Source organism: Phyllostomus discolor, chromosome 7 (assembly GCF_004126475.2).
Source record: "Phyllostomus discolor isolate MPI-MPIP mPhyDis1 chromosome 7, mPhyDis1.pri.v3, whole genome shotgun sequence".
Lineage (NCBI taxonomy): Eukaryota > Metazoa > Chordata > Mammalia > Chiroptera > Phyllostomidae > Phyllostomus > Phyllostomus discolor.
Window position 1 is genome coordinate 57,196,577 of NC_040909.2, and position 17,547 is coordinate 57,214,123.

Consider the following 17,547-nt stretch of genomic DNA (forward strand, 5'->3'; position numbering starts at 1 on the left):
CCATCTTGGGTCTCCCCATTCTAATCTTTTAGCAAAACCAGCTGCTTCTAAGCACACACCACCACTGCCAGTGACACAAAGTAAATCAAATCAGGCCATACTCTACTTAAAGCCTCTACTTTTTTTCTTCTCGTTGTATTTGCATGGTCTCTCCCTCCTTTTTATTTAAATGTCACCTTACCAGAGAGGCCTCCTATACCACCTCATAGAACACAGCCCTTCATACTGTACTGCACCCTGTCTCCTTTGTCAGGTTTTATATTTTTTTCACTCATAGTACTAATCCCCATCTGACTCAGAGTTTAAATTATAACCGGAGAGGAAAAATTGGGAAATCCAGCTTTGTTTTCCTCATTGCGATTACTGTGGTTCTGTTTGCTGGAGAGAGAAAATTCCCTTTGTCAAAATTATGTAGTTTTTTTTATACCTATGTTTACTGAGATTGGCCTTGGCTCATTCTGAAATCCAAGGTTTTGGTAGCCTCCTCTTTAAGTTACTTGTTTTTGAGGGAAAGCTTCTGTCTTGTGTACTAAGTGGGAGATGCTGTTTAATTTTGGCCTACAATATGTGACATGTACTCCTCTTTCTAAAATTCAGGAGGCTTAAAGGTAAGAAATAATGGGCTTGTATTAATTATCCCTGTTTTACTGATGAGGCAGTCAAGATTTGAACTCAGGTACCATACAGCCTCTGATTATAACCATAAACCAGAGATGTTTAAATGACATAAAAGTAACATTGTTTTAACATTGCAGGACCTCATGCTTAATGTAGATATGTTTAAGGAAAAAAAGTAAATTGACACAAACAACACAGTATTTATTTTATACAGTTGAACAGGGCACATGGTAAAGCAAGCTATAAAAATTCCAAATTATCTCCAAAGGAATTGGAGATAATTACATGGCTTTTGCTTACATGGCTTACATATTAATTACTCTGGAAAGTTTTTGAACTCTGTTGAGCAGCAGATCTCCTTTCTTGATAGTTTCTTGGTACTGCCAGTTCTTGCTATCAGGTCTATAAATAAATTGAAGAAAAAAAATGAATTGTTTACCAGTCACATTACTCCACAACAATCACTGACCTACTTCACTTAAGAGTGCCCCTTATTCTGGGAGTATTACAAATGATACACAAACTTAAACATACCTGTTGGTTTCCACTATTTCATTCACTTTATCTATTTTGCAGTGTAGTCTCCCAGCAGCAATAAATCTGGACAGTTCCCTAATTGAGAGGGGAAAAAAAAGCCTTTAGTCTTAGCCTTATAGAAGAACCTTAGAAAAGTATACAATACACTAAATACATGATTCAGTTGTCTTTCAAGGTAACATGTAGTTTCCCTCACTCCTTAGCTATTGAGTATACAGGAGTTGAGATCTTCTTGGATGTTATAGGATTATCCCCAAAGATTAAGTTGTCTATCAGAATAAACATGACCCCTTGGCTGGCATAGCTCAATGGATTGAGCACGGGCTGTGAACCAAAGCATCGCAGGTTCGATTCCCAGTCAGGGCACATGCCTGGGTTGCAGGCCACGGCCCCCAGCAACCGCACATTGATGTTTCTCTCTCTTTCTTCCTCCCTTCCCTCTCTAAAAATAAATAAATAAAATCTTTAAAAAAAATAAACATGACCCTAGAAGTTCATGCTCAGATGGAGCACAGATGTCAAAGATCGCATTCATAACAAGTCTTTAGAGCTGTGAAGCACTCAGAGATAAACAGTGAGTTAGAAATACATAAATGACTGAATGAGTAAATAAATAAGATTTACTGGAAGTTTGGGGGTACTTACTAAACTGTCCAGTTTCCTACAACTTAACTATTAAGGAGCAGGTAACGTTCAGGGTTTTCAAAACCCTTCAGGGCATGAAGGGGAAAAAATAATAATATGCTACAATAAATTAGGACCAGGGATGCAAAGATGATGTGTTAATCTATTGTGAATGTGAAAAAGGTATTTTTGAGTATATCCAGTCGTTACCCAAACCTCAAAATTAAGACAGTGATTTAAATAGCATGGTTATGGTTACACATATACCTCAAAAACCAGCATCAGTGGTGACACTCTCCAAAGACAGTCTGCCACCACATGACATGGGAGAAAAAGTAAAAGGTTAGTAATGTTCAAAAGCTATATGAAGGGAACTCTATGCTACTAAAGAGAATAAATAGAAAAATGACTCCTTTAAAATAGATATCTATTTAAATTATGTTAAATTTAGAGATTCATATAAGTCTTTCTAATCAAGAAAAATCAGATTTCAAATAAAAATTATATAACATATTACTCTTCCAGATACTAAAATATCTTGAGCCAAGCACATAAACATCAACAGAAAAGGGACTCTAAATATTAAGTCAAATTTCTAACAAAAGTGTCACTACAAATCAATGGGGAAAGGTTAGCTTAATCATTAAATGGTGTTAAGGGAGACTAAGAAACCATGTAAGAAAAATGGATAAGCTGGATTATGAAAAGAGAATTTCTACATAGGAAAGAACATACCACCAAAATCAAGTCAAAAACTAAAAGATAATGTGGATAAAAGGTTTTTGCTATATAAATTGGAAAATACTACAAATCAGACAAATGACTCATTAAAATTGCCAATTAAAGCTACAATAAAATGTGACCATATTGGGCAGAACAAAGTCTAACGCACTGCTGAGGAAGGTCAGAGGCAAACACCATGCCTCATGCTTATTGAACAGCAAGCACTATAACTAGATGAAAAGGTGTACAGTGTGCTACTTTGCTTTGTGATTTGAAAGAAATCAGTATCATAAGTAGTTGCTACTGATCAGTCCCTGGTGTAACACCCACTATGCCCTAAGTTATGCCATTGAAGAGTTTAAGCTAGAAGTTATCCTAAACTATTAAGAATGGGAACATGTTTATACAGCCTGCTTTATTTCTATACTCTCAATCAAAGTATATTTGATCCAACTGCTACAATGTCCATTCCTTCTTTCAACTGCTAGTTTTTGAGTTATATAACTGAGTGACTTTAGGTAAAATCTAAAAATTAACAAAGATCAAAATTGCTTCTAAACTCACTTAAATTCATATTCCATGTAAACAGTTGTACCTCTAGAATGCAGCTGCTAAACCCATTTGCAACTCTTGTTCTGGGACTGAAGTACACAGAGAAAATTACAGAATCAGGTTTAATCACACCAGCTTTCTTAGTCCTACCCAACTCTACAAAACAGGAAAGAAAACCTCTGAAGAATCCCAATATTCTGATTTAGGAATAAGATACCAGGGAGCAATATACAGAAAAATACACTGGATCTGACTTACAAGCAAACTGACTGAAAAATGCCCTTTGCTTCTTTCCATCCCATTATCCCCAGCCAGATCAGTTTAGGCAGGGGTAAATGAAGAACTCCTTAGGTGCCATCGAAGACCCTGCTTTAGAGATAACCTGGTATCCCTCCAGGCTTATTTCAGTAGACTTCCCTGTACTTCCCACCACACACTGCATCAAGTACAACTAAGCCACTCATTTCTCAAACACATCTGTAAATTATTTGTGCTATTTCTTCCATCTGGAAAGCCCTTTTCCCCATCACTTCCTATAAAAATCCTAAATATGCAATGACATTTAGTCTAAATGCTCACAAGAAGCTATCTGTAGATGTGTCCATTTCTCAGGCAGTGGCATCAAATACCAACTTCCAGTAATGCTCATTCTGAACTACATGCTAACAGTAATCTGGGCAGTTTCCTTTCTGATTCAACAAAGTTTAACTCTTAACACTCAAGGGTTGGCACTGAAGTCCCATTCTCTGCTTTAGAGCTAAACTACCTTTTTCTCATCTCCCTAGGTGATAATCAAAACACATCCCAAGATAGTCATATTCCCCAACCTGTGCTTTGCTCCAAACCCTCAGCATGGTGCCTCATATGTAGATGTCTAGTAATGATGACCTGAATATTTACTGAATAAACTCCTGCAGGATAAATATGCATCCCAATTTCAAACAAAAGACCTACCAACAAAATTGTGGAACACTGCCCATGGACATGATTTCTAAACTTAAACATATCAACAGAAGTAGTGTTTATTCAACTGATGGGCCTCTTCCTTTTCCCAACAGTATTTTACTGAGTCTAAGGAAGTAAAAGCGAAACACTGATGCCGAATTACTATTCAAACCTACTAAATCAGCCCATTTTCCAAAAAAGATTTCAGGGGTTAATAAAGAATCCATGAAAACCCAGACTTAAAGCAGGTACCACAGAAATTGAAAAGAAGGCCTTTCTAGGAAACAACAATTAGAGCCAAGTGGTATAGACTTTGTCTCTAGAACTGGTCTGAGAAAACAAAGGAAAAAACTAAATTCAAATACCCTCTACTTTGTACACACTACCTACCTTGAAATGTGCCACCTGCCTTGAATTCAAATGTCACTGTAATGACAGAGAACACTGCAATGTGTCTAATTGGCACTGTCCTGCTTCAGATGTTACACTGATTTTGAGCTTCATTTTGCCACCCAAAAATGATGGCTTCATTACCTCCATATCACATTTAAGAAACTGAGGAAGGGACAGAACCTGACCAAGGCCATACAGCTCTTTACTGGCAGTTAAAATAGGAAGACAGGCCATCCCTTCTTTTCCATGCACTTGCTCACTCCCACTGATTCATGAAAACCATTCATGATGGCCACTCCCTATCCTTGTAACCAACTCTCTTGGGCAGTGGTTATCAGACAAATCTCAGAGACTAATTCATTCAGAAATGGAACAGCAAAACCAGCCTAGGGATACCAGTCTTCTACTTTGGTAAGGATAATTTTTAAAACACAGAAAAATTACTCTCACTGCCTTTTTTCTTTAAAGGAAGAGAATGAGGTAATCTCTGGTGATGGCTCCACAGAAGTATGGATTACACTTAAGATTTATGCATTTCACTGAATGCAAATATACCTCAAAAAAAAAAAAAAGCCCACAAATACTGATATACATGCTAAAATGTTTAGGGATAAAATGAATAGGCATCTGAAACTTACTTTGAAGTAGTTAAAAAATAAGATGAACAGATATGTGATGATGAACATGTATGTGATAAAGCAAATATAACAAAATATTATAGAATGAAGGATATATGGGAATTCACTGTGTAATTCAGAATTTTCTGCACATTTGGAATTTTTCATAAAATATTAGCAAAATACCACTAAAAACAGAAATAGTCTCACTTAAATGAAATGCAGCTTCACTTAAAATAACTACATAAACACCACTTTTTTCAGTGTGGGCCACAGAAAACTACATCATGAACATTTAACAGATCTCTGGGACTCGCTGATCTTGATACCAAATGGACAGCACATTCTGAATGTATACTTCTCAACTCCACTCCCACTACCCTCATCCAAGCCACCGAAAAACTCCATGAACTACTGAACAGCTCAACTGGTCTCCCTATTCTCTTGGTCTATGTGAGACATAGCAAGAAATCACATTACTCCCATGCTTAAAATCCTCCAATGGCCACCCCTCCCCCTATCACCACTATGCTGCAGTCACACACGTCTTTCTATTCCACTTCATTATATCTGTGGACTCATTTCTATCCTAAATTCCCTTTTATATTTAGTTGCTTACTTGCCATTTCTCCAGTACAACTAGAACAAAAGTCCACAGGGATCTAAAACAACACCAACCATGCCAAAATGGCTTAGTGAGTATTTCATAATCATTCATTCACAGGTTACAAGCACATTTAACAACCAATTTGACCAGAATTGTGGCAGCACCTAAAAACTGGAAGGCATTATTATCAGAGGAAACGTAACCTGTGACATATAAGAGGGATCTAAGCATCATTCCTGTCGTGTCAGTGTAGTTCAGAACAAAGGAACAGAAGATGCCTTTGATAACAACTGGTCTAATACCTTTTGCAAAATCACTTAACCTCTCTACAACTCTTAACAGAAGGGGCACATCATGAAGGCTGGGATGAGAGATATAGCTGTTTTGATAATAACAACCTTAAGAAAAATTCTTAAGCTTTTTTTTACTATTGAGGGAAGCAACAATGAAAATGGAGAAAACATACAAATTCACACATTAAAAGGCAACTTTAAAAAAATAGTATGATGTAAATTATTTAAACTTACTGATCAATGAATTCCACACCAACACCAAAGGCTTCTGCCATATAGCCGAGGGTTAATGACCTATAGGATTCTAGCAGCTGGCTGTATGCATGAATTCTCATTTCTCTCACATAGTACCGGTAATGAGGAGCAAAAAGCCAGTCCTTTTTCATTTCCTGTTCCACAACAGCTGCAATGAATAAGATGACAAATTATAAGACACTCTCTTTCAAATGAAGAGAGAAACTGCAGGACATATTTATAACAGGATAAGAATTAATAGCCTTGATCCATAAAGAGCTATTATAAGTCAATAAGAAAAAGAATAACTGAACAGTAAAATGTACAGAGGATATTAATGAGCAATCCACACAAGTACAAATTATTTTACTGAATAACTACTATATACTACTGCTCTAAATAGGAAGGATATGGCAGTAAACCAAAATACAAGATCACTACTGCCACAAAAACTACATTTTCAAACAGCAGAGAGATAAACAAATAAGTTACTCTCAGAAACTACCAAGTTCTGTGACATGAACAAAACAGTGACATGATGGAGTGTGAGAGGAGGCCTTCCCCTGGACTGGGGTGGAGAGAAAAGGCCTTTCTGAAGAGCTGGCCAAGCAGAGATCAAGAGGCACAGAGAAGTACAAATGATGCAAATGTCCTAACGCAGGAAGAGCCCGGCTAAGCTCAAGAATACCAAGGACAGATTCAGAATGTAGCAGGGAAACAGCTACAGGGACATGGGAGGAAATCGAGAGAAAGAAGTCAAGCATATACTTTTGTTTCTGGCTTGAACAAAATAGAAATCCCTGGAGAAGCAGCAGGCTTTGTCTTTGGAAGTGTTTTTGGGGGGAAGGTGGGGAGTGCAATGGGGTTCTTCGGCAGTATCCAAGTGGATTCACATAGTAAACATTGAGTGAAGACATCAAGGAGACAGTTAGGCATGGGTCTGGTGCTCCGTGGAGACAGGAATTGAGGAATCATTACCATTCCAGATATATTTGATGACAGAATGAAGACAGAGAAAAGAGCAATTACTAAATAAGCCTAGGGCAGTCAGTACTGAGTGGTCTAACAAAGGATGAGTCCATAAAGTTGTGGCAAGCAAAGAATGCTCAACATCAATGCAGACAAGGAAACACAATTTAGCAACGTGAAGATCAATGGCCCTAAACATGAGATAATGCTCATTCTCGCTAAAAAATAAAAAGAATCATAAATATCAAATTATTCTTACATACCTTAAATTATACAGTGTTATATATCAATTATACCTCAATAAAACTGATAAAAATATGGCAAAGAAAACCTACAGAACAGGATGAGGAAAAAGAGTGTTTGCTGGTCAGGATGGGTCACATCCATAATCTCTACATAAAATATCTTCTTACATCTTTTATGTTCCATTTAAAAGAAGACCAAGCCCTGACTGGTATGGCTCAGTTGGTTGGATGTCGGTCTGCAAAGCAAAAGGACATTGGTTTGATTCCCACTTAGGGCACGGACCTGGGTTGCAGGTGTGTCAGGGTGTGTAGAGGAGGTAACAGATTCATATTTCTCTCTCATTGATGTTTCTCACTCTCTTTCTCCCTCCCTTTCCCTAAAAAAGACTAAAAAGTTCAATGAAAAAATTCTCTGGCAAAAAAAAAAAAAGCATGAAATATCACTAAAATTACTTTTCTCCTCTCAAACTGGCTAAGGGTATGAGGGGAAGGGGACAGATTTTCTCAAATGATGTTAATGTGAGAGAAGTAGAAACTGTTAATGTAAAATGGCACAATATATCTGTAGGGCAGCAGTGATCAAGATGAAATGTATTTACCCTTTGCAAAATTAATTTTCTTAAATTTTTTTCCTAAGCAAATAACAAGCAAAATTGGAAAAGATGCACTGTAAATGAGTGTTCAAAAAAAAACAAGGTTGCTTATAACAGGGAAAAATTGAAAACAACTTTTAAGATGTTATTTCCTTTTTTCTTTCTTTTTTAGAGAGATGGGAAGGGAGGGAGAAAGAGAGGGAGAGTAACATTGACAGGTTACCTCTTGTACACCCCCAACTGGGGCCCTGGTCCACCTCCCAGGCATGTGCCCTGAGTGGGGATCAAACCAGAGACCTTTCAATTTGCAGACCAGCACTCAATCCACTGAGCTATACCAGCTAGAGCTGAAAACATAAATTTTTTATCAGTAGAGGATGGAGTATGGTGCTTCTAATACAATGAAGCACTAGAAATGGAAGCTCCAAGGCATGCCATCTGTCCTATCTGCCACTACACACATACACGGTGCCTGATGCATGACAGTCACTTAAAACTCAATCACCAGCTATTTGAATAATGACATGAAAAGATACATACATTATATTGCAAAGAGAAAAAAAGCTACTTAGAAAACAGCACATAAAATATATCCATGTTTAAAGGTGTTTCATGTATGTCTCCCTGGACACTATCGCCCTGAAGAACACACTTGAAACCTGCTGATGGCAGTTGACTCTAGAGAAAGGACCATGGCAATCATGGGTTTGGAAAGGTCTTTTTCCTCTTTAAATGATACTGCCTGAAATTTTTCCACATGTACATAGAACCTTGGTTTTTTGGTGTTTTGTTTTTCTTTTTTTAAAGCACACGTAAGTGAATAAAAGGTCTCGAAGGATATACAACAAAATCTTAAAATGGCTATCTTGGAGAGAATTTTATGTGTGAATAAATGTGTGTATGGATTTGGGGATAGAATGATACAAGACCTCTCACTTTCTCAGTTTAATTTTTAAAAACAATCAGGTATTACATTAAAAAGACCTTTTTTATGTGAAATATTTTAAAGCCTATGTCTATGAATGTTTGGAGAAGCAGTCTTACAAAACCAACCATACAAACCCTAGGGTCTCACTCAGTACACTAAAAGAACAAATAATACAAATAATGATGACTATGTCACGTAAAGGAAATTTAACTATACTGTCTGGGAATGTAAAAAATTGGTAAAGATAAAAATTTTCATCCAAAGTGTTGAAATAAAAGGTTAACTGCAATGGGCAGGGTAGAAACCCTAACAATTCAGGTTTCTAAAAACCATCAATTTCATTACACTTGGATAGCATCCCTGCACCTCCATTTTCCTCTTTGATTTAATTAATGCAGCAGACATACACGGAGCACTCAATAACATACCAGGCTGTGCTGGTGCTACAGTCACTACAAATGTTAAAAAAAAGCATCAAGTCTGCTCCCAGTAACTTGTTAGCAGAATAGACAAACTCTCAGAAAAAAAAAAATCACAAAACAATATGCTAGGTTTTAAAATGGGGGCATACTGGCTTCGGCTGTATAGGCTCAGTGGACTGACCGTGGGCCTGTGAGCCAAAGGATCGCCAGTTCAATTCCCAATCAGGGCACATGCCTGGGTTGCAGGCCAGGTCACCGATAGGGGGCATGTGAGAGGCAACCACACATTGATGTTTCCCTCTCCCTCCCATCTCCTCTCTCTAAAAATAAACAAATAAATCTTTAAAAATAAAAAGGGGGCATACAGCCAATAAGAATACAGAAAAAAACACTCAAAATCATTAGTCATCAGGGAAATGCAAATCAAAATCACAAGGTATCACTTCACACCTACTGAGAAGGCTATTATTAAAAAGATACAATAATAAGGATTAGATGTGGGGAAATCTGAATTCTCACACATCACTGGTGGGAATGTAAAATGGTATAGTGGCTTTGGAAAAGTCTGGCAGTTTCTCAAAATGTTAATCGAAGAGTTACCATATGACACAGTAATTCCACTACCAGGTGTACTGCCAGGAGAAATGAAAATATATTCACATAAAAACTTGTATGCAAATATTCGTTACAGCATATTTCTAAAGGCCAAAAACTGTAGACAAAACTGTAGACAACCCAAATGTTCATCAACTAAAGATGAGAAAAATAAAATATGGTACATCCATTCAATGACCTATCGCTCAGCCATAAAACTAAATGAAGCACTGACAGATGACACATGCTACAACATGGATGACCTGTGAGAGCACTGTGCTGGTGGAAGAAGCCAGGCACAAAAGGCCAATGTCCAGAGGGAGAAAGGTTAGTGGTTGCCAGGGACTAAGGGTAGGAATAGGAAGTCACTTCCTTTTGGGCTGATGAAGATGGTCTATAGCTGGCAGCAATGATCGCACAACCTTGTCCATATACTAAAACTAATGTATTTTACTTTAAAATGGTGAATTTCATGGCATATAATTTATGAGGGGAGGACCCAAAACAAAACCATGGAATTTATTTATAAAAAAATTGTGTATCCTTATATGGTTAAACTGCCATCACTTACAAAGTACTTTCCATTTGATAAAATAAACCTATCAAGACTTTTTTCCAACTGCTCAACAGTTTTTGAACTTGTCAATTTTGATGCCTTTTAGTGCTTCTGCCATTTCTGTTTCACCTCTTCCATACTGGTAAAATATTTCCCTTTGAGAACTTTTTTCATCCCAGGAAACAAAAGAAAGATCACTTGGGGCAGGATGGGTGAATAGGGAGGTTGGGACTTGGGGGTCATGCTGTTTTTGGTCAAAAACTGAACACTCAGGGTGGTGTAGGCAGATGCACTCATAAATCACCCATCATGAAATGGGCAAATATGTTGAGTCTTCAAAAAAAAAAATTCACTGAAGCCAAATGTAGCCTCTCACAACTATGCCAGCTAGTACACTGACACAGATGGGTTCCTAGAACATTCACCTAGTGGGGAAAGCCTGTACTACAAGGGACCCACCATCCAGAAGATAACTTTAGTTTTGGGGAGGGGTCCCCTCTTGTATATCTCAAAAACAAACAAAAAAAAGGAGAGGAAGGGGCATAAAATAAGGGCTCTAGTAATGCAGAGAAGTTACTTGTTCTGATGAAAGAAAACTCCGCATTTAAGCAGAGTTTAATGACTATGAGCATTAGAAAGGGAGAAGAGCAATTCTGCCATAAAACCTTGTGGGAAATGCATCCATGTATGCACAAGAAGATAAAGCCAAGCAAGTAATTCAGCATGCCTGAAGAGCATTGTTCCCACATTACATCAGATAAAAACTATGAATTCTCATAAAGCTGCCTAACATTTATGCATGGAGAAAGCACTCCATAAACACTGGGCCAAAACTCACTGCAAAAGAGAATGACCATCACTTGGAGTGTTTCCCACTCCAATTTTGGGGAATGCTACCTCCCCATTTAACCAAATACTTTCTGAAATTTGTAGCACTAAGAATGAAATACAGGGAAGGGCAAAAGTAGGTTTATAGTTGTTCATATGGAAAATACAATAATTAATAATAGTACAAAAATAAACTCTGTGTTTTACATACTCCTAACTATATACCTACTTTTGCCCACCCCTGTATGTCAATTCCAAGTTCTTTAAGTTTTAGAAGAACATTTGGGAAGGACTCCTGGGTTGACTCTATACAAGTTCATTCTTTTGTGATCTTAGCAATTTGTGTTCATTGTAGGAAACTGAATGGTCTGGCTGCAGGAAGGAGTGTGGACAAGAGGAAAAACAAGTACATTAATGTAAATAGGACCACTGTAAACTAGCTCTGGAGGGACACCACAAGTATTTTCAACAGAGTATTTTCTCCACCTACAGCCCTTGAAAGTGATCTGCAAATCAGCACGAAGATTTAGCTACTGCACAAAGAATAACCCATTGGTGAATTCAAAGCTCAATTAATTATCATCCCATTAGGAGATTAAGAATTCCCTCACACCTTTCCCTATAAAACTCAGTAAATAGAACCATTTGCTCACTCTGCCCTACACCTCCTTAAGACTCTAAACTAGGGGGTCTGGCAAACTTCCTCAGCAAAAGTCCAGACACTAACAACTTTTAGCCATTGAGACCCATTAGGTCTCTGCCACACATTCTTTTCTCCTTCTTCTTTGAATAATCCTTTAAAATGTAAGCATTAATCTCACCTCCTGAGCAGTGTAAAAACAGGTCATAGTCTGCTGACCCCTCTCTAAACAAAACAGGACAAAAGATTAGCCACACTGTTCAAAGACCTACAGCTATTTTTTTAATATATGTGAAAGGCCATCTTAGGTTCTCTGCCAAAGGGATCAGGAATAAGACAAAGACAGATCATCAAAACAAGCAACTCCATCCTTACCTAATGACTGGAAGAAAACTGAGTAACGACATTCATAAAGTGAAAACAGGTATTGCCGAACTGCTGGAAGACTGTGCAACACTTCCAGAATCTCTGCTCCTTTAATAACCTAGGAATGTTTTTGAAAGACAAAGGTATGCTTCAATGATTTTTGTGCATTTAAGTTAGAAAAGCATGAAATAAACTTTAAATATGAATATTAAAGATTCAGTCATTACCTTTTCCCTGAGATCTGGTCTTTCTAAGGCAATCATGCTGACATAGACAGTGTAAGTCACAAAGGTTTTATAATCCATCAGCTCATAGGATGTAAAGGTTGAAACAGTATCAAGGAAGAGTTCAGCTGCCTGTTTGAAATCACGAATAGCCACACAATAAAGACCTTGATATACTTTTAGGCGGTTTCTCCTGTCCCAGTCTCCTCCTTCCTCTATTAAGCTATAAAATAAAAATCAGTAAGATCATAATCTGGAAGTAAACAATGCTACTTTTTACAAGTTTGTGTTATTTTCAAAGAGAAAATAACTTTTAACAACTTGAACCAAGAGGATATTTAAAGAAAGTATTATACTAAATATATCAATTATTTGACCAAATTTAATAACTGTAGTGGGAAAAGAATAGGCAAATTTCTTAATCTTATTTATAGCATCATAATTTAGAGGGAATATATCCCCACTGCTAAAAAGTACCTTTTGGCCTTTTCTGTGTTTCGTGTGATGAGATCATTATCCATATAAAATAAGCCAATCCTAAGGAGATAGAACACAATGTCTAGTCGATGACCCAGTGCCACAGTTTTGTCATACGTCTTGCGAAAGGCTGTCAGAGCACCCTCCTATTAAAAAAAAAAAAAAAGGGCAAAAGGTGAGAAAAGATAGCTATTAGCTGTCTGGTATTTTCTTAACAAGGGATGGCATGGGCACGGTACTGGTAGTAGAGAGAAAACATGAATTGGCCATGAATCGATCTTTGTTGAAGCTGGGTGATAACTGCAGAGGTCATTATGCTGTTCTCTCCACTTGCATGAAGTACAAAAAAAAACCCCATGATATATGCCTAAGCATATACTTATATTCTATCCAGAAGAAAATATAACAAAAGCATAATTTACCCACAATTGTTTCTATATTCTCTTTCCCACTCCCACATATTTAATAGTTTTCTCTTTAACAATTATAATATACTACGTTAAAATTACTATAAGTTATTCATATCACTTAAAGGGTAATGGAAATTTTATCTTAGTCACTATTATTAGAATACAACTGAGTATTTAAATGTACAATTTTATCTCAAAGTATGGTGGAATAAAGTGTTTCCATTGCTTTCAAATATAAACATGGATAAAATCATGTGTTTATACTTGGTACTTTCTAACATGTATTTAATTTTGTTTTACGTAATTATTAGTTATGCCTCATAAATTTATAAAAGGGACTGGCAGGATAGTAATGGGCACTCCCAGCATTCAGATCTTGGCTTCTATTAACACTATCTTCACCAGGGATCCTAGGAAAAATAGATGATTCCAGGTTTGAAAAGCAAAATAACAGGTGAACTTGTAGTATCTTGCTGTATGACTAATGAAATCATGTTAAAAGGACAAAGAAGCCTTCTCGAAGGAGCTTCCATGAACAAATTTGAAACAAACTGAGCACCATGAAGAATAATAACTATAATCAGTGGTAACACAGTCAACAATAAAAATACATTAAGCCCATTATTTAGTAATTGTTAAAAAAAAAAAAAGAAAGAAGAGAGTCAACAGGAAGAAAAAAGCTGTTCTTTTTAGATAACATCACTTGAAAAGCATACAAAATTAGAACATCACCAGTTTACAACCCCAAACATGTTCTCCTTGAAATTCCTCAAGGCCTGAATCAAGAGTGTATGTAAGTTTCTCACTCATATGTAATAATGTATTCTCTTTAAAAGCAAACCATCTACACACAACCTAGAAAACCACACAAACCATTAGCTCTTTTCTAAATGTTTTTATTTTCCAAATTTTTACCATGACCAAATCTTAAATTATCATAAGAAAACTCACTTTAAATTTAAATTTAATTAACATTTAAGCATTTTGTGCCAGATACTAGTCTTAAGATCTTTACCTCTATTTTGTATCCTCATCAGTAGGAACAATCATTATCCCTATTTATAGATGAAAAAACTAAGGGTCCCAGCAAACCATAATTGCTGAAACCAGAAATTGAACCTCTCTAATCTGAGAGCCCCACTATATTATTTTTTAATATTAATGTCATGTCATCTGTCATCTAAATACTTCAGGGTACAGTGCTCAAAATTACGGACCCTCAAATCCCATCTTCTTAACCACTGTTACACAACTACTAAATTTAAAAAAAATTTAAAGATTCAACACTGTTGCATATCCTTCTCATGCACTTATAGTGGAGTATAAATTAGGCAAGCTGCTAAGTGCAAAAACCGGCCACACATAATAAGATACAAATTGTTCCCTGTCCCAGAAATTTCATTTCCCAGAATATACCCTGGAGAAATATTAGCATATATATAATGTGTGTGTGTATATATATATATACAAGGAAGCATATACAAGCATGTTTTCACAGCTGCAGCTTGTAATAGCAAAAACAGCTGAAAACAACATACTGTATGTGTCTATCAATAAATAGCTGAATAGCTAAGTAAATTATGGCATAACCCTGCAATGGACTATTAGCTAGCAGTTAACCAGAATGAGCAAGATTTATGTATATGAATATGGAAAGATCACTCAGAAAAAATACTGAATGAAAAAGTAAACAGGACAAAATACACCATTTATTTTAAAAAAATTCAAACACAACACTAGCGAATCTCTACAGGTATATACATGCCTGTAAATGTACAATAAAAGAACTAAAAGGTTACCTTTGAGGAGGTATGCAATACAGAAAGATCTAATAGAGCTTTAACATTAGCAACAATATTTTAGTTTCTTATGAAAAGACTACTACTTGTGTAAATAATTTTAAAAAACCACCAGAACCAATGCCTCCTAACCAAGATACATGAGAAAAGTGAACTATTGAGAAAAATTCCAATTTTGTAAAAGCAGTAAAAAAACAAATCTCTGCTTGTTCACTTAAGTTTTTATTGGTGTTAAGAGAAAAGAGGAAGAACACACAGCTGGCTGCTTGCTGTGTGTGGGGCAGGTGATAGGGTGTAGCAAGAAGACTACATTTTCTTTATTTACTTTTGTACAGATTCGCTAGTTCAGGGAAGCATGTTACCTTCGTAACTTCTTAAGCGGTAACCTGATTTTTAAAATAAGACATTATTAACCTACAATAGTGCCCATTCTAGACTATAAAAAGAGGGGAAACCATCTCTACTCACTTTGTCACCTATCCGGCACAGGTACTCAGCCTTTGCCATCATTGCATCGCGGATTTCGCTCTCTCCGAGATTCTTCTCTGCATCTTCCAGCTCCTCGTCCAAACGTTTTAACTCTTCTTCATTTGCCTTCTTCATCTTATTAAGCAGGTCCATGTCCACCTGCCAGTCAAGGGATTTGCACAAGGCTTCATAATAAGGAGCCATGTCTGAGAGCCAAAAAAAGAGACATGATTTACAAGTGGGACAGCCCTCTTACCCTTTAGTCAGTGTCCACTCACTTCTTCCACCCGTATCCCACCCACGACAAGAAAGGAATGAGGTAGCGCTTGGTAAAGGGCTGGGCAAAACGCAAAAGCTTGCTGCTGGCAGGTTTGCAGCATCAGGGCCAATCCTGGCACCGCCAACCTCTGCCAGGGCTGGGTAGAGGGCAATTCTCGATTAGCTCTTGACCGTTAGTGTTCCAAGACAGTCTTCACACAAGGGAAAGGATAAGATTGTTGTTACACAGACTGAGACACGTATGTACAGGTCAGTGCCACTTACTACGAAGGGCTGTAGGAACCGACCCCAAATTTCCCCTTTACACGGAAAGCCCAACTCTCCCGCTGGACTACACCTAGCCGAGGACCACTCGCCAATGACAGGAAGTCATGAGCCACTGTTCTGTACCTAGCACCGGGCTCAATACCGCAGGACTTCCCTGCAAGCTGCTCTCAGAGGGGAAGGGAGCACAGGCCACTGAGAGCAAGGCCGGAGATCCCCGAAGGCACACCAACAAAAGTTAAGATCTTTAAGGTCTGAAAAAGCAGGCCTGGACTCGGGGGGCCCGTGAGGAAAGGGGTCATCCCGGGATCCGGAGTCCCGCCGGAAAAAGAACCACGAAGGCTCCGGAGCTCGGGGCCAACCCAGGCCTAGGCCGCTGACTCGGCTAGCGCGGGCCTCACTGTTATAGCGGACGGCCTCCATCAGCTCATCGCGCACGGCCGCGTCCCCGCGGTGCTGCGGCAGGCTGAGCAGGAAGCGCAGCTGCGCGATGCGCAAGTCGGGGTTCTTGGGTAGCCCCTCTTCCTCCAGGTTTTCCAGCGGCATATCGACGGCGGAGAGAAGGATTCGAGGAAAGCAACTTAACGACGACGCGAGGGGGCGGCGGAAGCAGGAGAAGTCGGCGAGTGCGCCCTCCAGCCGCCAGCCCGGCTTCCGGTCCCGGCTCTACCTCCACCAGCTAGCGACCCCTGCTGGAGATATCCCGCGACGTCTCATTCGGCCGGGAGCCGGCGTCAGGACGCGTTTGGCTGACCCTTTCTCCACCCCGCGAGTGCCCAACTCCAAAGTTCGGTCTTGTGAACCTCTTCCTCCACACCTTTTTAGCTCTTTTATTTTCATTCCGTTTGCAATTGATAGAAGCTGACAATCTCTTGAAAGTTTTGAAAATATAACAATGAAATTAAAAATAACTACTACAATTTGCTGAGTCCTTCCTTACTCTGGCCATTTTCTTTTATGTCTATCATTTCATTTTAACCCTCTCAATACTAGGAGGTAGTACTATCAGCCCACTTTTGTAGATAAGAAAACTGAGGCACAAAATGGTTAGGGAATCTGATCAACCAAACTTATGCAGCAATTCCTGAATAAAAATCTCTTGTCTGTATCTCTAAACCCATGTTTTTTCTGCCGTTCTAGGAAAACGGCACCCAGAATTCCAGTCTTAATACAACAACATCATGTTGTTTAATCATAGTTTAAATCCCTGCATGCCTGCATTTTCAGCCTCTCTTTATTCGTGTTGCTACGGAGGCTTCAGAATTGGTAATGATTCTGTGAAAGTGCCCATATAGTGGGTTTACCATAATTTACTTTTCCTCTTCTCTCCTTTAGATACGCC

At 38.1% G+C, this 17,547-nt stretch overlaps 1 protein-coding gene across 2 annotated transcripts; it reads right to left on the reverse strand.

The window, feature by feature from the left end:
* Positions 1 to 798: 798 nt before the first annotated feature.
* On the reverse strand, positions 799 to 16,829 carry PSMD6 (proteasome 26S subunit, non-ATPase 6). Of its 2 annotated transcripts, none has more exons than XM_028518387.2 (8): positions 16,607 to 16,829; positions 15,663 to 15,868; positions 12,986 to 13,131; positions 12,512 to 12,731; positions 12,294 to 12,402; positions 6,144 to 6,312; positions 1,153 to 1,230; positions 799 to 1,020 (listed from the first exon to the last, which is right to left on the reverse strand). In XM_028518387.2, the coding sequence occupies exons 1-8, from the start codon at positions 16,749 to 16,751 to the stop codon at positions 924 to 926; spliced, it is 1,170 nt and encodes a 389-aa protein (XP_028374188.1). In that variant the 5' UTR covers positions 16,752 to 16,829; the 3' UTR covers positions 799 to 923. The 2 variants fall into 2 exon arrangements, with proteins under 2 accessions (XP_028374188.1, XP_028374190.1); XM_028518389.1 differs by lacking the exon at positions 16,607 to 16,829 and adding an exon at positions 16,332 to 16,534 and having other exon boundaries at positions 802 to 1,020.
* Between the last annotated feature and the right edge of the window lie 718 nt (positions 16,830 to 17,547).

Excerpts from the sequence above, each read along its gene's own strand:
- PSMD6 (XM_028518387.2), bottom strand. The coding sequence starts at position 16,751 with ATGCCGCTGGAAAACCTGGAGGAAGAGGGGCTACCCAAGAACCCCGAC. Across the intron at positions 12,403-12,511 it reads GACCAGATCTCAGGGAAAAG|GTTATTAAAGGAGCAGAGAT; the intron begins GTAATGACTGAA and ends AAACATTCCTAG. Across the intron at positions 1,021-1,152 it reads GAAATAGTGGAAACCAACAG|ACCTGATAGCAAGAACTGGC; the intron begins GTATGTTTAAGT and ends ATTTATTTATAG.